General features: G+C 42.1%; 3 protein-coding genes across 3 annotated transcripts; 2 read left to right on the top strand and 1 right to left on the bottom strand.

Moving 5' to 3' along the window:
• Positions 1 to 1,128: 1,128 nt before the first annotated feature.
• hps4 (HPS4 biogenesis of lysosomal organelles complex 3 subunit 2) lies at positions 1,129 to 6,515 on the top strand. Its single transcript, XM_023394166.2, has 13 exons — positions 1,129 to 1,200; positions 1,340 to 1,510; positions 1,836 to 1,926; positions 2,057 to 2,200; positions 2,318 to 2,425; positions 2,710 to 2,826; positions 3,344 to 3,438; positions 3,536 to 3,608; positions 3,971 to 4,095; positions 4,207 to 4,879; positions 5,156 to 5,282; positions 5,580 to 5,691; positions 6,013 to 6,515. The coding sequence occupies exons 2-13, from the start codon at positions 1,491 to 1,493 to the stop codon at positions 6,182 to 6,184; spliced, it is 1,857 nt and encodes a 618-aa protein (XP_023249934.1). The 5' UTR covers positions 1,129 to 1,200; positions 1,340 to 1,490; the 3' UTR covers positions 6,185 to 6,515.
• A 442-nt stretch (positions 6,516 to 6,957) lies between these two features.
• On the top strand, positions 6,958 to 9,269 carry LOC111645107 (uncharacterized). Its single transcript, XM_023394167.2, has 3 exons — positions 6,958 to 7,536; positions 8,477 to 8,621; positions 8,721 to 9,269. Exons 1-3 carry the CDS (start codon positions 7,029 to 7,031, stop codon positions 9,052 to 9,054), a joined length of 987 nt encoding a protein of 328 aa, XP_023249935.1. The 5' UTR covers positions 6,958 to 7,028; the 3' UTR covers positions 9,055 to 9,269.
• A 401-nt stretch (positions 9,270 to 9,670) lies between these two features.
• On the bottom strand, positions 9,671 to 19,086 carry mlec (malectin). Its single transcript, XM_023394110.2, has 6 exons — positions 18,882 to 19,086; positions 18,226 to 18,446; positions 17,539 to 17,717; positions 17,129 to 17,305; positions 14,101 to 14,158; positions 9,671 to 13,886 (listed from the first exon to the last, which is right to left on the bottom strand). Exons 2-6 carry the CDS (start codon positions 18,425 to 18,427, stop codon positions 13,642 to 13,644), a joined length of 861 nt encoding a protein of 286 aa, XP_023249878.1. The 5' UTR covers positions 18,428 to 18,446; positions 18,882 to 19,086; the 3' UTR covers positions 9,671 to 13,641.
• Positions 19,087 to 20,014: the final 928 nt, after the last annotated feature.

Genomic DNA, 20,014 nt, shown 5'->3' with positions numbered 1-20,014 from the left:
TCAATCGATCACTGAGAATCGGATTCATCATGGCTTCAGAGCGAAGAAACGAACAGTGAAGCTTAATTTTCTATCTGTTGCCCACGAATAGCGACACACAAAGTCAATGTGACAGTCCCTAAATTTCCCATGGCTCAGCTGTGCTGCCCGTATATTTTAACATTTTAATTGGTATTTAATGTAGGTATTTAATGACTGAAACGTGAATTTAAACAGGTGATATTTTATCTGTTTACTGTGATTTCTTTAAGCCTGTACATTTTTAGTTGCGTTTCCCCCCGAAGGATGAAGGCTTGAGACCCTTACTCTCCTCTTTCAGATTAACAGAAGAATTTGCTGATCAGAGTTGGTTGGTATAGCTACCCTGATCATAGTCCCTCCATATACCTATATCTATAGATATATAGATATAGGTATGACATTCAGAATTCATATTTCATCTTCTGAACTACCTGCAACTACAGCCTCTGCAAGTAGGACATTTCACTCCAGGACAAGGGTGAATCAGTCTCAGATTTTCCAAAGAATCAAGTTAATGCAATTTTCTGATTAATTAATCACAGTGCTACTACTACTACTACTACTACTACTACTACTACTACTAATAATAATAATAATAATAATAATACTAATACTACTACTACTAATAATCATATTCGTCTTAAGGATGATCATAATCATGGGCTATTTACATAATAAGTAAATGCAGAGTACTGTAGGCTACCTATATATAATTCATACATTAATTTAAATGAGTATTTCTACTATATACTTCACTGTACTTCTAGTTCACTACATTTCAGAGGCAAATGTTGCAGTAAATACCCACATTTGTCCGACAGCAACACTTTTAAAGATCAAGACTTTATTTTCTCTGAGCAAAATCAAACATAAAACATGATCTGGATTGAACTAGTGAGTGAAATAGTTAATATCACTTCAATCAGTTATGAAATGCTGCTTTCACATTAATACATCCGTAAGAATCTAATGTAACACGCTGATGCTTTGGTAAAATTGTGACATTTACTTGTAGTGGACTTTATCCATCGCTACTTTTACTAAAGTAACTTAAACCTTAAGTAGTTCTGGTTTCTACAGGCTTGTTGAGCGTTTTTGAAAAGCGTGCTAGTTTGTCCCAGTGAACTTGCCGTACTTTCACATGACTTCCACTAAGTGTGACTGACCCGCATTCCTCAGGTAGCACTAGCCCTGTCGCAATGATTCATTTCAGGGGCGAATAGAAAATAAACAGTGGCTGATAACAGCCGGGATTTAAAACGTAATACTTCTTGTTGCTGACTGAACCGCACAGCTGACAGTCCGCCGTGTGTTGCAGGTTGTGACACGTCTGACTCGGATCCGCGGCGGAAATCTCCTGTTCTACTTTTTGACGGAGTGCACCTACAGCCAGGTGGAGTAGGAATACATAGACAGAAGATAACTGATGACTGAGCAACTTTTCTCTTTTCCTGGGCTTTGTGTCGGTGATGGCAGAGCTGATAAGAAGGTGAGATCAGCTGATTCTGTCCCAGTCTAACAAGCTACTGCCTGCAGGATGGTCTGAGATGACACCAATTATTAACGTAAACCAGACATGAAGGTTTTCACATGATCCCTGACTTTCACATTATAATAAATGTGCTGGCTTCACGGTCGATCGTGGCTGCAGGTTTTTCTGCTACACCTGAGACATTGAGTGAACTGGAGCACCACAACAATCTCTGGCATTTTGCATTTTTTGTCCAGCATATAAATAATTATCCAGTTTATGTGTAGGGGAACTAAATGCACATCTCAGAATTTAGACATTTATTAGAGTATTTATTTTGCAGGTGTAGTAATTTCTTCCTCTACGATGGATCAAAGGTCACAGGAGAGGGCGACCCCACGAGAGAGGGAATCTGCTACTTCTATCCTGAAGAGGTTTGACTTTCACAAACTGTTCCAAGTCACACGTGTGGTTGTGTTGTGGGTGGATCTACGTGTGTATACATTTAAATCCACAGATTACAACTCAGTTACCTTAATGTTTTCATATGTTTTTTTCTTCCAGACACCCATAGACAAGCAGGAGCTGCTCTGTGGACAGCTCGCCGGCGTGGGCCGCTGTGTCTCTGAGCTGTCCTCCTCTCCCGTACGCATACTGAGGCTGCGCCGCAACAAGTATGCCATCCACATGAAAGATGACTTCTTCTGGGTGAGTGCTCTCACAGGTGGCCCAGCTGCAACTTCTCAAGATGACTTTGTTTTGTCCTGAATATGAGGTAATGTCTTTGATGGGTTTTTTGGGGGAAATGTGTTTTTTTTCTCCCAGGCTCTGGGCTGCTCAGTGGAAGTTCCCACCGTCAGTGTCTGCGAGCTCCTGGATCAGCTAATAAAACTTTTCTGTTTCTACAACGGCTCTGTCCGACAGAGCTACCAGGTGCAGTCTCCACTTGTCTAAATACTTCTACAATAGTCTTTTATTTTGAAAGGCTGATTTGTTCTCCAAGAGTCTCTTTATTTAAAGGACTTCGAGACACAGAAAAAAAAGTCATGGACCAACATTTAAGAGAGATTTACAAAAGAATGAAAGTCAATATCACAAGGCAATGATTCAGTATCAAACCGATGATATTATAAAAAAAAATACATGAACATTTTTGAAGTCAGAAATATCATGTCTATCTCTGCATGTTGTAATTTGAACTTTGTTTTGTTTTGTAGCTGAACAGTCGAGAGACTCTGGCTGCTCGATGGGCGCGGTATCTCTCACACCTGCAGTCAGGATCCTCAGAGCTTCATCACATCTTCAGCTGTTTGAGGACCATTGACTCGACCAATGTATGTACAAGATGTCAGAGTTCTGCATTTAGCCTGGAGTGTCTTTATCATGCTGCTGCTGCACATCGACTTTCTCTGACAGGAAATGACTGTGTCACAATGTCCTGAGGTATTGAGTAAGCCGTCAGTACGTCTTAACAATCACGCAGAGCCAAATTTATACATATTTATTGTACCGAGAGTACACAGTTGTGATGTGCACGAAGCCAATGCCAGTCAATCCTGGATACTTTTGGCCTGTTAGCCACATGAAAGGTTAAATTATAATGATTCAAATCTGCTACTTGTCAAGCTCGATTAGTCAAATCTTGTTTTTGGCATAATTTTTAAGCTTTTGCAAAACAGGTTTGTCACATGATGGATGACATAACAACTTGAATAATTATATTCCAACATTCACATAAGTGTCTTGGTGCAACAATTGAACTAATGAAGTTATTAATCTATATCCTGTTATCTATGTATTACCTCAGTTTATGCACTTTAAGCTGGTGATAAATTGAATTTTTGTTCTCAGGTTGACCCACTTCTGCTGCTCAAAGCTGCCCTCATTCTTCAGGCCTGTCAGCGCTGCCCTCTAGTGTTAGCAGGCTGTATTCTGTTCAGAGGAAGGTGGGCTGACATTTTGACATGATCCAACTCTCAGTGGGATAGTTTTTGTAAATACAGCACAGTCTAAAACCAGCCTTTATCTGCCTCTCCTCCTCAGAGTTGTAAGCACACAGATGTCTCCAGAACTCACAATGAAAGTCATGGTTCATGAGAGTGAAACGTACACAAAGGTAGGACATGAAAATTAGTCCAAATGCCATTCAGAGTTACATCCCTATTTCTTTAGAAGTGTTGCTAGGCAGATTTTATTAGCTTTGGACAGAGCCAGGCCAGCTGTTTGTCCCTGTATTCATTTTCACTTAAATCAAAAACAAAAACTGTTTGGGAAATTCAGTCACATGTTTCCATCAACCCACTTCATATTTAACGTACAGACATGAGAGTGGAATCATCCAACTCTCTGCACTGGAACTATTAACCAGACACCAAATAAAATAAAATCAAATAATAATTAATCATATTAAAATCAAAATGTTGAACTATACCTTTAACAAGAAAAATGAGAAGCCAGTTGTTTTTAATTTTTATTTAGGCCCAGAAGCCCAATGGACTGAGCTCCACCAGCTCCTCCAGCGCTGCTGTCTGCTCCACTACAGTGTTTCTGACCATGTCTGAACTCCAGTACCTGCAGTCTCCCCCCGTCGACAAAGACCTCAGGTAGCGTCCTACCCTCCTCACGCTCAGTTATTTGGTTCACAGGAAGTATTTGACTTACACCGGCTGCCTAAAACAGGACGTTTGAATAACATTTCTCCAACTGTTCTCCAGGTCCCAATCTACTCCACACAAGGACGGTCCCCTAAAGAAGACCCGCCTGTCAAGAACTTTATCTGACATGGCCTCCACTGAGTCCGATTCATCTGATCCGGGTCCCTCCCAGTCCCCCCAGAAGATGTCCTTCAGCCCTTGCTTTCCAGAATCAGATAACTCTCTGTTTAGCCCAGCTCCTTCACAGAGCGCTGCTGATCCACTCCACCCCCCACCACAGTCCCCCGAGCCTCCTTTCTCAAATGGGAAACACTCCCACGAAGCTGAGGAGGAAGCGCTGGAGGAATCGTATTATCAGAGTTTTCACAGCAACGGAGATGGAGACAGCCAGATACATAACAAAGGAGACGACTCTGCGTTTGAAGGAAACTCCCATTTCAATGGAGGTGGAAGAGAGGGAGACACAGCTTGTGGGACGGTGTTTGACTTCCGAGGGGGCGAGTCAGGCAATGAGGAGTCACATGACGATAAGGAGGTGGTGGGAGATAGCGGGAGAGCACAAGGTCAGACGGCGGAGGTGGGAGATCGTCCTCCTTGCTTTGGTGCTTTCAACAACCCAGAGGAGAGTCCGCTGCTCCCCATGACGCTTTACCTGCACCGGGTGAAAGGCTTGGTGATGGCCCTGCTGGTGGAGCCTCACTTCCTGAGTGACACGGCTTCAATGGAGGAAGTGGTGAGAAACAAAAGCAGCCCTGCTAATAACCAGGATTTCTCTCATCTCTGTCACATTTTCATACAGAAGCTCTTGTGAGCACAAAACTTTACCACAGTTCCTTTGATGAGTGCAACAAAAAGAGTTCTTCATGACACAGCTGATGTAATACATTACAATGTCCGCCTCTGTAATCCACCAGCTGTGACTCAGTAGAATTTGAATTTAAGTGCATGAGCGCGCTAATTTGCCTTTGAAATGCTAATATTTGATTCTGCCTTTATGGTTCGTATCCAGTATCACAGCAGCCTGGCGTCACTCAATGGACTGGAGGCCCATCTGAGGACCATCTCTCCAGGGGCCCCTGGCGCTCCAGGACCCTACATCTTTGCCCATTTTGACTGCATCCAGAGCACGCTGACAAGTAAGACCCCCCATAATAAGCTCACATACATCCCTTTATTCTATATCCTCTTTGACTCTTTCTATACTTATCTTTCCTCTGCATCTGGTCATTTCTGTCTTTTCCCAGTTTTCACTTTTCTGCTAGAGTGAGTAAAAGCTCTGGCATGTCCACCTGGGGACTGGGGTGGGGTTTGTAACTTTATATTTGTCTTTGCATGAGCTAGCGGCTAATTAGTGAGACTGTGATCAGCATTCCTTTGTGCAGCAGACATGCCTGTCCAGGTTAATGTGCCGCTGTTATTGTGTGTCTCTGCAGCCAACCTGTCTGGTCGACCAGGGGGAGCCCCGGAGCATCCTTTTGTCAGAGCCACATCACTTCTTCACTTGCATTTCTGTAACACTGAAACTCTGCAGGAGGCTATTATCAGGTCAGTATGGCAGTGACGTGGTGGTGGTAGTGGTGATGGTGGTTGAAGTGGGGGGTGGAGGGGGTACTCGTGCCTTTCATGGCTCCTCAAGTAGAAGTCGGGGGTTGGGGGCTGTGTCGGTTCTTCGTGTGTATCATCACATCCCACCAGTCCCTGAATGTTCTCCCTTTACTTGCACAGATCGCACTGCAACAACTGAACACTGAATAGAAAACCTTTCCATCGTTGCTCTGCGTCTCTTTATCGGCTCTTTCTTCTGTCGCACGCCATCATGCTTGAAACATGCTTCAAATGTAAATGCGTGTGACCTTTTCACCGCAGGAGTGCTGGTGCTGCTGTGTATGGAACCCGCAGCGTGGCCCAGGAGACTTACTTCCAGCAGCACGGGGGTTCACTGAGGAACTCGGGCATCCCTAACCACCAGGACAGCGCGTTCTCGCTGCCCAGCAAGGCCCGACACAGACTGCTGAAGCACGGGGTTAACCTGCTCTGACGTGACGGAGCAGGTTTGCAAATTATTTAATGAAGTTGAACTTGTCCTGTGAATAACTATTGTTTAACTTGCATTTAATTATTCTTTTCCTTGCTGCACATACTGCAAAGTTTGTTACATACATTTCTAAAATAATCTGAAACAGCTTTTATATAAGTTTCTATTTATATCAAATCAACTCTTTGGAAACAAGAAAGTGTTATTTAAATATGCACCTATTAGATCTACTGTGTTTGAATTGGAAGAGTCTTTTTTTTTTTTTTTTTTTTTTTTTGAAGAGATTCACTGTGCTGTGTTATTAGTGGACATTAAATGAAAACATGATCCATGAGTCTTATTTGAGCTACTTTTGTAAATGCTTGTTTAAAACCACAGGGGCTACACGGCCTTATGAGGGCCATCGGCGGCCCGCATGTGACCCTGCAATCTAGCCCCTGTTGTTTTCACCTCAGGCTTAACGCCTCGTTTCAAAATGACTGAGGGATGACGTGCGCTGAGGGCCGTTTGAAAAGCCAAACACATGCTCATAAAATGTTATTATTCATGTTTTTGTCCGAAGGTTTCTGTTCCGCATGTGTTGTAAATGAGATGGTTCCTGATGATCCAAATATGGAGTAATTAGAGTCATTAGCTCAGGAGTTGAATTTGAATGGACGGGGTCGGCGCTCTTCGGGGCGCCTCATTATGCAGGCGCATTAAAAGAAAGCAGCGGGGGGCAAATGGGTGGTTAAAGGTACGAACAAAAAAGAGGGGCAGGGACTGTGAGGAGGGCAAGGATTGAAATTCTAAGTGGTGAGATGTCCCCATTGTCAGTGGAGTATATAGCAGGCAGAGCAAACTCCGGATGCAGAGCTGGCGACACGCAGAAGCTGCCTGTTATTCATCAGTGAAGATCCAAAGGTCAGGATTTAGAAATCTCACAGAAATGGCCTCCTCGCGCTGCATTTGGATTTCTCTGTTTCTTCTCTCGGCGTTGACAAGTGACACTGGAGTATTTGGTCGCGCAGTGGACACGCTGGGATTTGTGCCACAGTCGCCGAAAGCTGGAGATGAATCCTCTGGAGCAACTTTACGCACGGACGCGTCGAGGCGGTGGAGGCGGGGGGTCGAGGAGAAGCACCGGGAGCGGTGCGCGGAGCTGGCGGCGCCTTGGCTGGAAAACACACAACAAGCTCCAGGGGATAACGCAACAGTGCTGCAACTCCGTGTGCGGCCCTTTTCCCCGGGGGCCTCCCTGGGCCTGGTGTTCCCAGGAAAACCTCTGTTCAGCTTCGTGCGCCGGGTTTACCACTGCTGTCAGGAGGGACTGAGCTGCAGAAGCGTCAAAGGGATTCAAGGTCGCCTGAGAGGAGGTAAGACTAAACAGATCCATGCCTTCTCCTGATGAGGTTTGTTTTTTTTTTTTAACACTGTAGATCTTAAATGTGTTGGTCGTGTTCAGTCTGGAGTGATTCACATAGAGACGCTCACGAGGCCCTGATGGGCTGAAGTTTATTTCCGTTAGGTTGATTCCACTAAATATGGCTTAAAGCAATATATATATATACATACACACACACACATATATATTGTAATAGCTACTGCAACCACATGTAGGCTGAAGGGTTTGAGAGGGAAAACTTCTGCCCAGTGGTGAACACTGCACCATAACACACCACTGCCATGTCTTAGATTCAGGTTAAACTGACTTCTTGACCATGCACCTATCTACAGCATCCAGATCTGTAGAAGAAGTCAGAGAAAGCACATTTGCCCACATTACTTTTTAGTCCAAGGATCAAAACTGCCCTGTAACTTCAGGAGCTGTGAGGATGATCCAGTTGCCTTGAGGATTAGTAAAGAGAAGAGATTTATCTTCAATAGCAAAAATGACTTTAGACTGACTGTATACACACTTGAGATGCCATTTACACTCAGAAAAGCCCATCCAGCACTTAGGGTTGAAGGAGTGACACTGTGCAGGAATGTCAGAAGCTGGAGAAGTGAAAGCAGTTGGGGTGGGGGGTGTCTTAATAGCTTAATACAGCTATAGAGGATTGTGTTATCTGCATACAATGAGCCTGAGCTGGTTGAGATGTCCTGCTGACAGATTAACAAGGTATTAGGAGTGAGAACATCGCCTCTGTGGTGGAGATTTCTTTCCTGATCCCTGGGATTTGTGTGAATGGAGGTTAACATGAGTGTGTGTGCTGCTCTGTGACATGAAATGCTGTGTGTTAAACCAGACTGTGACTCTGACAGACTCCTGACTGCCTCCTTCTTCTTCTTCTTCTTCTTCTCCTCCTCCTGCAGAAACAAATGTGGAGTTTCTCCTCACCAGGGAGATTTTGTCGTTGACAGTTACGAGAGCCGAGCTTCACCTTCAACTCTCCAACCCACAGCACCTGGATCTCCATCCCGTGCTTCCGTCCATGGCAAAGCGCAGCCTCCCTACAAGGTAAAAACTCCTATCTCCAAGTGATCTTTTACTAGCTCAGTTTCTCACAAAATCCCTTCATTGCAGCCGTTAGTCTAAAGGCCTCTGTTGTCTCTCTAGGTACAGTGTGTGGTCCCGGGGCGACATGGTGGAGCTGCGGGTGGATCTGCTGTTCCTTTTCCAGAGTCTGCAGGAGGCGGCAGGTGGCGCTGGAGGGGGTCCCAGCTTGGTGAACATGCGGCGGATGGTGTTCTCTTCCAGGGGGGATCCGCCAGCGCCTCACGCTCTGCAGGACACCGACGGTGATGTGTGGGTGGATGGGGTGGCCGGCGCGCTGCCTGCTCTGGAGCTGGGCTTGGTCCTGGGCTGCGGTCAGGCCGGAGCAGGTGTGTCCTGCGGAGGCGGCGGCGTTCACCTCACACACACACCTTTCATGGCGCTCTACTACAGATAGATGAAGTCAAACTGAGACTGTGACTCTGCATGGAAACATTTTATCTGCTGAATTACTCTTTTCTAACAAAGGAAATGATGCACTTCAATGTCAAATCTATTAATTTATAAATGTTATGTTTTGTAAAATATATATATAAATTTGTAAATAGTGAATATGATATACTGTAAGTTTATGGAGTCATTCTTTGGTTATTAAAACTAAATCTAACAGCGGCTCTTGACAGAAGTGTGTGGCCCCCTGAGTCAGTGGATGTGCTTTGTTCAGCTGTGTTTGTCTTTTAAATATTCTCCTCCCAGCACCTTTTTAGATACGTGCTTCTATTTAAAGAACTTTTCACAGTTGGTAGGAAAAGGTGGGGGAAAAAACAACACCTGGATAAACAAAGGGCCTGTACATGTTGCTGTGACCCTGCTACCCTTTTTTTTTTTTTTTTTAGCAAATATCAGAGTTTCAAGGTATTTAAAGATTCATCTAAGATGCATAATTCCATACAGACACAGCACTTGTCATTAGACCAATCAAATTTAACGCAAGACAACTATTAAATACCAAATTACCTCACAAAGCTGCAACACAGGGATGCTGGGGGTGGAAAAACAGCAGCGACACAGTCTGATAAAATAGCACATTTATTAAAAAGAGACAGCATTTATCAGCATTTCCCATTCTGCAGATGTACGCCACATCTGAGTAAAACCAGAGCTCTCAAAAACAGTTCTCTCCACCTGCTGCCTACAGCTCTCAGAAGAGCTTTTTCTTTACCCAACACACGTATATCTGTACAGTAGGACTCGTATTTTAAGCACACACTCACTGTCTCACACACTCGCGCTGTGTGATCGGTGGCAGGCCTCGCTTGTTTGTGTACGTGGTCTGCTGCCTGGACGACGGCCGAAGCTGACTGATGTTTTCGCTGTTCAAATTTGTCTCAGTTTAAATTCATCTCACATGTTCAGCTGCTTTGAAAATGAGACACAAGGAAGAAGAAAAAAAAAAAAAAAGCATTGAGCGTGAGATGGTAATCTCGAAAACAAATTTACATTAATTACAGAGCAATTAAAACGACTCTTTTTTTTTAGGATGAAAACTTCAAGACTGGTGTCATGGCAGGCGGATAATTAGTGGTGACAAATCTGATGACATGACATGACATGTTCGCTTACCCTGGTTTGTTCACTGCTTCACCAGGTGAGAGAAAGAAAAAAAGACAAGAACCTTGAGTGTCATGTTGGGACACTGTGCTAAAGAATTTGGGTGGAATGACAGCAATTCTTTGGTTCTCATGAAAAAACAAACAAACAAAAAAAGAGCAGATCTTCATTCCACTCTAGTTCATTCAACTGTGAGATGTATTGACAACAACAGGTCTGTAAAAGGCTGGTGAGGAGCGAAATACACAAGGTAAGACTGTCTGCAACAAGTGCTGGACATTTACATTTCACACAGATCTCTCAAACCTTTCCATTTTTGTTTTTGACTGGCTTTGCTCCTAGAAAAGTTGAGGTTAGCGACAGATTCAAGATTTATTAATTCTACTGACCCTTACTACGAACAAGATCTGTTTGTGTGGAATGAAAATCTAGCCCTGAAGTGTCTTTAACAGAGAAGGAAAAAAAAAGGGGGCTAATTTGATATAAGCCAACAAAAGAGCAACATCAAGGCGAATGATGGTAAAGCACGTTGTATTCAATAATTCAAGGCAACAAAGACGAACATACACATACACACGCACACACACACAAAATGACGATTTTTAAAATACATGAGGCAGTGCAAAATGTCACACCAATAAAATATCACGTTTTAAAAACTCAAAAACAAAACAGATCCTGAGGAAAAAATTCAAACATACAAATCCAAGCGTATTATAAAATATCTCCAGATCAGCCCCACTCTGATTTAAATTATATATATGATAGAATGGAAGATCCCACATTTTCAGACACAATCTCATTTATTTGACTTTCTGACAGTCCGTTTATCTGGCTGCCTGTTAAATTTTTTTCATTTTTTTTTATACTCTGTACCATCAACCGTTTCCTCCCCAGAAGAAAGGCCACAAAGTCTTCCTCATGAGAAAAAAAAAACAAAACAAACCCTAACACCTCACCTGCTACAACACAAAAGTGATGAGATCAAAACTGGTGTCACACAATAAAAAGTGTGATCTTGTACCTTATATACACACGCAACTGTGTAGACTTGCAGACGAACAGAACACGGTGACTTTGGTGCTGAATTAAATGAACTTTTTGCATCTTTTCAGAGGGAAAAAAAAGGTGCGTATATGTCTTAAATATGAATTGAGTTTACAGCTTCAAAAAAAAAAACCAAAAAACCAAAACAACAACAGAAACCCCAAAAAACCGCCAACAACTGACTGAATATTTTCTGGCACTAACTTCCTACCCACCATCAATCAAAATGGGAAGGAGAATCGAGGAGTGAGGGAGGATCCGCAACACCTGAATTATTAACCGTTTTTCAAGTACTGCATATGGCAACAGCAATACTGGCTGGGGGAGGGGTCGGGGGACATTTAAGACGCATTAGTGAAACAGGCAAAGTTACAAAATTGTCCTTGGAGTAGAGCTAAGCACTTGAGGGAGGTAACTAGATACATAAATAGCAGGGTTCACAACACAACTCCAATAAAAATGAGGAACAAAGCTGCTTTTCAGTTTGAATGCAAAGCAAAAAAAAAACAAAACAAAAAAAAAAGGATATCACTGTCCAACAGCTGAGGCTAAAACACAGTCAAAGTGGACTCTGATAATATGGCCATGTAGAAAATAAAACAAAAGGCTCAAAGATTTCGTTTTATCCCCAGTTTGTTCAATCAATTCAAGGACCGGAACATGTAGCTTAATTGCACTGAAAGTTCACACTGAATTAACAAAATGGTACAGTCCACATTAAAACGTTTTAAGACAACAGATCTGAAAAGGCTGAGTGAAGAAGTAGAAGGTGGAAAACTTGAACAGATGTTGATCTAGAACATCTGGTAAACATTTGATTTTCTGCTTCCACTGATGTTTGTGCTTTGTCATCTCTTACTGCAGGTGGATGAACTTGTGGTACACACACAGCGACTTTGTACGACACAAGTGCATGGACTGGCACAGATTCTTGTGATTTATTATATTAACACTGAGCTGCAGCGGCTGGTTCTCTCAGTTACATGGACTGAAGATCTAGGCCCATCAGAGTCAACACAGCATTCTGTTTTAAATCAAACATAAAGATTTATGACAAAACAAAACAAGAAAAAAAATTACAACTCTCCCCACTGGTCTAGCCACTGATGTAAAAAAGTGGAAAAACTCTGTTCCACTAAATCAGCTGTTATCAATTTCATGTGGTAAGTGTGCTGTCCAGTTTAACCGTTAGCCACAGAGACATCACAGACTTGAATTTGCGAACTATTTGTCAAATTAACAGGCCACCAAGTTTTCCTTCTCTAACAAAAGAAAAAAAGAAAGAAAGAAAAGACATTCTTTGGTGAAACAAAAAGGCAGGCATGCATAATGAATGAATGGAAAAAGGCAAAGATCACCTCAAATACAGCAATGTAACTTTAGCATTTCACAGCATAAACTTTGCCTCTCACTAAATGCAAGTATGGCGTCTCTTACTGAAAGAAACTGTCAAAGGCTCAACATTCACACCTTGTAAAGTCTGAAGTTTAAAACAGATCTATCATTGGAAAAAATGAGAATCCAACAAGGACTTTCAATTTGTGATCACTGCTGCGGAGACTTTTTATGGCCCTTAACAAATTTGTGTAACCAAACCTAATTTTATGTAAAAGGCAAGACTAGTTAGACGGCACACAAAGAATAATCCCTCCAGCTACAGAGCTGGTTCAACACCAATTTCTCTTTTTTCAACATCTCATGACAAACAGATGATGGCACGTCAACGCAGGACTAACTAGATCTCAGTGGACAGACACAAAAAAAATGGGAGCCTCTTAAATGGCAACTGTTATTTCCACTAACCGTCTTGACTCATGGATTCTATTCTATTTAACCAATTTCTAAGCAGCACCATTTCCAATTTGAAGGTAACATGTCTGACCAGATGCTGAGCAGGAGTGTTAAACACCCAGTACAAAACAATGCTTTTAGTTTATAAAACGGGCCCAGACCAATCACTCCTGAGCATCCCTTAGCTGCTGAAATGTGGTTTCAAACCGTGAAGACTGGCATCTGTAAATCCTGCCCAGTCTCTGAGTGGAAATGACTAACATTGTTCAAAAGGGTCAGCAGAGGTGGATGCGAAACACATTCACAAAGAAGCGCACAGCATACACTTCCTACATCTCCTTTTCTCTCCTCAGCGGTACAATTCACCAGCAGCGTCTGTTTCCTCTTGCAGTGGCTCTCCGAAAAGTTATTGTCTCTTTTTGTTCCTTCCGTCGTCGTGGTTTTCTCAAAGCCTTCAGCTCTCTCCTGTGTGTATGTTTTTACCTGTGCTGCTGTTGTCACCTTGACCCCCTCCCCCCCTTCTCTCCCTCTCTCTCTCTTCATAGTCTCACGTCCGTCTTGTCCTCCTGACGTCTCCTCGACCGCTAGTTTTAGCTCACAGCCGACAGAGGCAGAACAGTGTGGGGATGAACACCCCAAACGCCACCAGGATGGGAAACATTAGGCTGCTGTTGTCGGCCGCGTATGGGTTTGGTGTTCGGGGGCCTGACTGGACCCTGTACTTAGAACCTGATGGGACCTTTTTCTTCCCACCTTCCTCGCCTCCTTCACTATCTTCCTCTTCTTCCTCCTCTTCCTCATGCTTCTCCAAGCCAGGATGAGGCTGAAGTTTTGGTACATCTGTCAAATAAAAGAGGATGGGGGAAGTTAGTCCACGTCTCAGAGGTCTGGATGTGTCTGTAAGCACGGGCATGTAACACTACTACTACTAAATCTACAACTGTTATATGAAAGTGCTTCCATGTTGTTGAGCCAGACGTCAGAAACTACTGAATATAATGGTATTTATGCCAAGTGCCAATGGTTACAGTACGTTTGCAGTCTCAGGACTCACCGTCTAATGTCCCCTTCATTACATAGAGAGCGCAGACCTTGGGGTTGTCATAATAACCCTGAAAAACAAAACAGATCAGCACCACACAAAACAAACGCCAAAGGAAAGCAAATAATATTAGGTATTTATGAATGAAAAACTGCAGTTTTAATAGCACAGTGGAGAGGTGATGACTGAGCATGTTGGTCCCTTTACGCCCTCAAATATGACTCTCCAAATGAACTCAGATCTCACATATATATTATGGCTGCACCATATACAAAATAAATAAATGAATAAAACTCATATTGCGATTAAAAAAATAGAAATGATGGTGTGATTTTTGTTGCAAACATGTTTCTTTGTAATATGGAGAACACACACACACGCACACACACACACACACACATACACACACAATACTATATTATATTACTAATTTAACCAAATACCACAGGAATGTGGATAAGACGTAATTATAGCAGCAGCCATCTTGTTTCATTTGTGAAAGCTCCAGAGAAACTATAGTGAACTGAACCCCCTTCAGAGCTAAGGTGGACCATAAAGAGAACTGAGTCCTCTTTCAAACGAACGCAAAAAGAGGAGATTCCCTTTTCTGTTAGTCCAATGTAAGAGGGCTGACTTTGGTTCATTTAAAAAGGAGTATATGTGAAAACACCCTAAGTAAGGCTGAATAAAATGGTAAAATTAAGGTACAAAGAAACAAATAAAATACAGTTTCATTGGTCAATCATCTCTTTTGCTTTCAAGAAACATGGTTGGAGCACCCTTATCTTACTATGATGCTCGGTTTGACACAAAAACAATCATTAAAAATGTCTTTCTTCTTTGTGTTTAGTCTGTAGAAAGAGCAGACAGTATGTCCCACTTCTCCTTTTACAGAAAGAAAATACAGAGGGAACAAGTAATCTACAAAAAATAAAAAGAAAGAGGTCACTGCGGAAAAACTTTTTTTTGAAGTATGCCATCCTACAAATTTAGCCTATAGCCACATGTTCTACAAACCCCACTAGCAAAATCTTTCATTTGTTAGAACCCAGGGCTTAAAGGGAATACTAATCATGTCAGAAGAAAAAAAACCCCGTATGGCCTCCAGCTAGCTCATGAGTATTTGTGATTAGGTCCCAAACTGCAAACCAGAATCAAACGTAATCTCTGTTTTTGCTGTGCTGGAAGTAGTGGTGCAAATATGGGCAAAGTAAACAGGTATGTGTCAAGCCAATGACATATTCCTAATATAGTCATGGGCTTTAGTCAGGAGATTAAATTTAACCTACACTGATAGATAATCGATAAAGAGTCATGCCACAAACAGAAGAACAGTATCATAGTATGAGATGGTGCTGTATTGATAACAAGGAGACCATAAAGGGAAATGTAATACATATCAGGTTGTGTGAAGTGACTAAAAAGAGGAGTATGGCTGTTGGATAAAGTGAAGGGGAGACACTTGAACCAAAGTACCAACACCTACTACCTCTGCATGTGGCTGGACATGGTAGATGTATTACCAGAGAATAAAATGTGACAAGGAAAGAAGGGAAACAATTACTAACCTCATCAGAGGCTCTTTTCATTAAGAATGATGGGTTTGTGGCCAAGCTACAGACTCCAAAGCCATCCAGCTATTTCTTTTTTTATACAGTACTAACAACAGATTTTTTGGATATCACAATGTCCTTTCATAAATCACAGTAACCCGCAATCACATTCATGAAAAGGGGAAACGAAGGCGAGCAACCACAAACTTGAACGGGTGAATAGTGGAGAATTTGACACATGATTTATAGAGAGAGGCAGTTTGGTGAGAGCTAGAGAGCAAAGTTAAAAGCTGCAGCACATGACAAGTAAACAAACACAATAGAGGCCAACCAAATTTGGATCTGCTGTCAGTCATTTGCATGGCCCACACACTCCAACTGGCTGTCAACAGCTCATTTCAGATGAGGAGTTCATTATGTAAATGTGCTGTCAATTTTATATGTCAGCCTCCTGTTGAATAAGCTCAAAGATTCACTTTTCCATAAAAGTCATGATGGCAATTTCTCTTGTTCGGACTAACACTTCCAAAGAGTTGAAATATTAAATGGGTGACCTGTTCTGCTTTCTATTATTAACTTGACTTTCTTGTGCTTAAAGAAATTTGTATATGACAAATACTTCCATAGATACATTCTTACTTACTAGAGAAGATGACTCTTTTCACTTCTGCTTAAATTTTTTTAAAAGCAACAATATTTTAGTCACTATTCTACTAATCTGTCCGTTGCACATAGTAGCCTATTGCCAGCTCAAAATAATAAAACACTACCGCAAAAAGAAAATAAAGGAAACAATTACACATGTAGAGCACCTCTTAACATACACACAATATATGGTTTACTTCATATGAGAGAAGAGAGAGAGAAAAAAAGAATGACAAAATTCACATTCTTACATGTCAAAATAAAAAAATAAAAAATCTTTCTTCTTTCTCAGAATGTAAAACTATCTTTAATTGCCACCTCATTGTGTACCAGTTTCAATCTACCAATAAAATGATCATAGAATTGAGCAATTCCTTCAGCAAGGTGCCTTGTAAACAGGCAGAAGATATGTGCAAGTTATATAATATAAAATATTTGAAAAGCTGATTTTTTATTTAATATTTAAAAATGTTTACATCTATGTTTGCTTTAATAGTCAACCAGCTGAATAGAGTGAATCCATTGGAAGGAGATAAGTGTGTATGTGCGCGTGTGTAAGACACATGCATGTGCACAACACATAAAAATGGGCACCAACTCATGGTAAACATTGCTCCATAGCACTACTAATCAAATACTCCACAGAGCACCTTTGATTGCCTGAAATTGGTATTTGTAGTAGAATATATTATAGACTTCTACCTGATTAACCTGGTTAAACAGGATCAACTTGTTTCAAATGCCAATGAAATATCTAACAGCTAAATAAGCAGACTGACACTCCTTTTCACAAACAATGACATCCAGAAATGTCTAAAGTAACTCAAATAAAATCAGCTCACCTTTACAAACTCCACGGTGAGCTTGCCGTTGAAAGTGGACACCTCTCCTTGCACGCTCAGCTTGCCACGTCGAATAGAGAAAGGCACTATCTCATCATGAGCGGTGCTGTGACCCACTCGATCAAAGATATCCAGGTCCTTCACCACCACATGGCCGTTTAGACGGACATCAAACACCTAGAAAAGCATATTCCAAAATCAACAGTGGATAACAGCTAATTCACACACACACAGCCTAACATTCATGGTGACATCAATAGAGTATACTCAATCAACTCCTTGAGTGCTGTCTGAACACAAGTATGCACTGACATGTACATTAAAACAAAAAAAATTACATTCCTGTCGTATTGGATATGAAGGAAAAACAATGAGAGATGAGAATGACAATGAGATATTAACTGACAAACCTTTTGCTGTGACTGGGCGAAGTAAACTTCTGCATACTTCATAACTAGTATATAGTCTCCTTCCTCACGAATGGGGATATCATATCCAAAAGTGTCCTCATTGTAGCGCTCTGTCTGATACAGGATCTGGTCCTCTGGACTGGAGCGCAGTATTGGCAGACGCACCCCATAATCGGAGGCTACGAAGGAGAACAGCATCAGGTTCAGTGTGTGCACTTTGCTCACAATACCCCATTAAAAGCTGCATTTCTGGAAAACTGATCATGTTTTACGTCAAGCAAAGCACCACATTAGGCGAGCCTTGACCTTTTCCTGCACTCAGTGAAATACAGTGCCTCTCTGTTGCAAATGGCAAGTCACCACACTGTGTTCACTCAAACTTTCAATTACAATATCTCTGCCTCATAACTGACGCCAAGAATGACTCTACAGTCAATAAGATCATATCATCACCTGCTTCCTCTACATGTTGAGAGGGGCGGAGCTGTAGCCCTCTATGCTGACTCCTCATTAGTTTGTGGTTACTTGCGGAAGCCATACCATGCAGAGGTTTCTGCTGGAAATTTCTCAAGCTCTGGGGAGCAGCATTTACCTTCACAATGTCACTCTCTGCAACACCTTACAGGTGTAGCCCAGCAAAGCACGAAGACTCATATTAGAATTTAACTGCTGATAAAATCAACTCACCTTTACCAATTTTCCCTTCCAAAGGGTCCTTTTTGAAGTGAATACCGTGCACGTCTACATGTGCTTCACCCCCGGCATTTACAGCCCAGATAACCCGTTCAGCGAGGCTGGGGCCCCCGCCGTCCGCCAAACACTGCTCTGCCAGCAGCGACAGCACCGCTGCGAACAGCCCGGCGACGAGCTGCGCCGTGACCCGCTGCATTGCCACACACAGCCTGGTCCTAGACACAGAGACAGACAGTGTTGGTATCCGCTTGCATGCAGCACAGACTCAGTTTCTGCATGGAAGTAACCCTTCCGTATCTAGCTAGCGTAAGGAGCTAGCAAGCTCGACTTGATGACATGCAACGTGATATCTTTAAGTTAGCCAGTATGCTAACGTTAACAGTTCCAATACCGGCAGTAGCATTAGCACAAAATCACAGAGACCCAGAAAATGACAGTGAAATAATAAACCGGTATTGTAGTTTAACGTTAACAGATTCATGACATATTGTTACCACATACGTAATAATTAGTAATATACTACAGAATAACGAGAAATTAGCAGCGAGTAACGTTTGTCAGTTAGGCTAGCAAGCTAACCAACCTACCTACCTAACCAGAAATACTTGGTCTGTGAGAGCCCGGCTAACGTTCATGCAAATATCTCTTACCTTCTCCTGTCACCAATATATTCAGCCTATCTTTTGCCAATGTGTAAGCTTCTCTCTGCTGATACAGTCTCGCCAGCTGCCTATACTCAAAACTGTAGGATAACTTGACTGTGCAGATATTCTCAGTTGCTTGTGGCCACAGCCTGCTACACTGACTTTCATTCAATGTGTGCATCCAAACTAACATTTGCTCTGCCAGTGTGCAGGAGCAGGAGGCGGAACAGCGCTACCTAACCTTAGATTTCACATGGCCAATGAGTGACACATACTCTGTCGAATCACGACTTCCTGTTAAGGTTTCCTGACCCATTCAACACCATTTCATGCCACAACCCAATCACATCTTACTTTGTAACTATGTACAAATAACGACCATCACGTCATTAACATCAAAAGTCACAGATTTTGAGGGTTGTAAACACTTTATGCTCATATTCTGACCTTGATTGGTGGAAACGTGCAGGAAGAAGCCCTGTGTCTTTTTAACACGTCAAGTGAAGAGATTATAATTTATGCCCCGAGTTTAGACTTTCAGGCAGAAATCTAGATTTGTGTCCACACCCCCTGCTTTAGACTGACAGACCTAACGTTAAGCGTCGATAACCAAAAATTTAACTTTACCAGTTACACGGTCGAGATACTTAAGGCTGAAGTAAAAAAAAAAAAAAGAGAGCTTACATCCCAAGGCTCTGGAGTAGTTTCTGGGGAATGTGAGGTCTATTTCCCAGTCCATGTGTTTCCTTGCTCTGCAACTACCTGATCCCAGCCTTAACCAGTTATCTTTGCTGTTAACCTTTCAATAAAGACGCCAACATGTTAAAGGAGGGTATTCTCACAGTGTTATATATGCTTTTTTTTTTTTATTCCAACTGCAGAAAAAGGTATTTGTAAAAACTTGGGTTGTGTCAATTCTACTGACACTGACAAGAAAAGGTGATGTCTTCAACATTATATTTCCTACATTGTTATTCAAGGGACTGAAGTGTAGTATATGTATCTTATATATGTATTATATGTAGCCTATCTTATTAATCTAATGTTCACGCCCCTCCTTCTTCCGGTCTGACATGGTCCGACTCTTGTCCAATCAGAAGAGTCCAACGCAGCGCGCACACGGCGCACTCAAGGGTTGA

This window comes from Seriola lalandi, unplaced genomic scaffold (assembly GCF_002814215.2).
Source record: "Seriola lalandi dorsalis isolate HSWRI2012SDOR001 ecotype SW California unplaced genomic scaffold, Sedor1 jcf7180002054945, whole genome shotgun sequence".
NCBI classification, from domain to species: Eukaryota; Metazoa; Chordata; class Actinopteri; order Carangiformes; family Carangidae; genus Seriola; species Seriola lalandi.
The sequence above is the reverse complement of the archived record's forward strand: the minus strand, read 5'-3'. Positions and strand labels throughout refer to the sequence as shown.

Bases quoted from the DNA above. Each gene is read 5' to 3' on its own strand.
- hps4 (XM_023394166.2), top strand. From the start codon at position 1,491: ATGGCAGAGCTGATAAGAAG. The intron at 4,880-5,155 runs GTGAGAAACAAA...GTTCGTATCCAG, and splicing joins CGGCTTCAATGGAGGAAGTG to TATCACAGCAGCCTGGCGTC. The intron at 5,692-6,012 runs GTCAGTATGGCA...TTTTCACCGCAG, and splicing joins CTGCAGGAGGCTATTATCAG to GAGTGCTGGTGCTGCTGTGT.
- LOC111645107 (XM_023394167.2), top strand. From the start codon at position 7,029: ATGCAGAGCTGGCGACACGCAGAAGCTGCCTGTTATTCATCAGTGAAG. The intron at 7,537-8,476 runs GTAAGACTAAAC...CTCCTCCTGCAG, and splicing joins TCAAGGTCGCCTGAGAGGAG to AAACAAATGTGGAGTTTCTC. The intron at 8,622-8,720 runs GTAAAAACTCCT...TTGTCTCTCTAG, and splicing joins AAGCGCAGCCTCCCTACAAG to GTACAGTGTGTGGTCCCGGG.
- mlec (XM_023394110.2), bottom strand. From the start codon at position 18,427: ATGCAGCGGGTCACGGCGCAGCTCGTCGCCGGGCTGTTCGCAGCGGTG. The intron at 17,306-17,538 runs GTTTGTCAGTTA...ATGCTTTTCTAG, and splicing joins TCGCCCAGTCACAGCAAAAG to GTGTTTGATGTCCGTCTAAA. The intron at 13,887-14,100 runs GTGAGTCCTGAG...TTTATTTGACAG, and splicing joins AATGAAGGGGACATTAGACG to ATGTACCAAAACTTCAGCCT.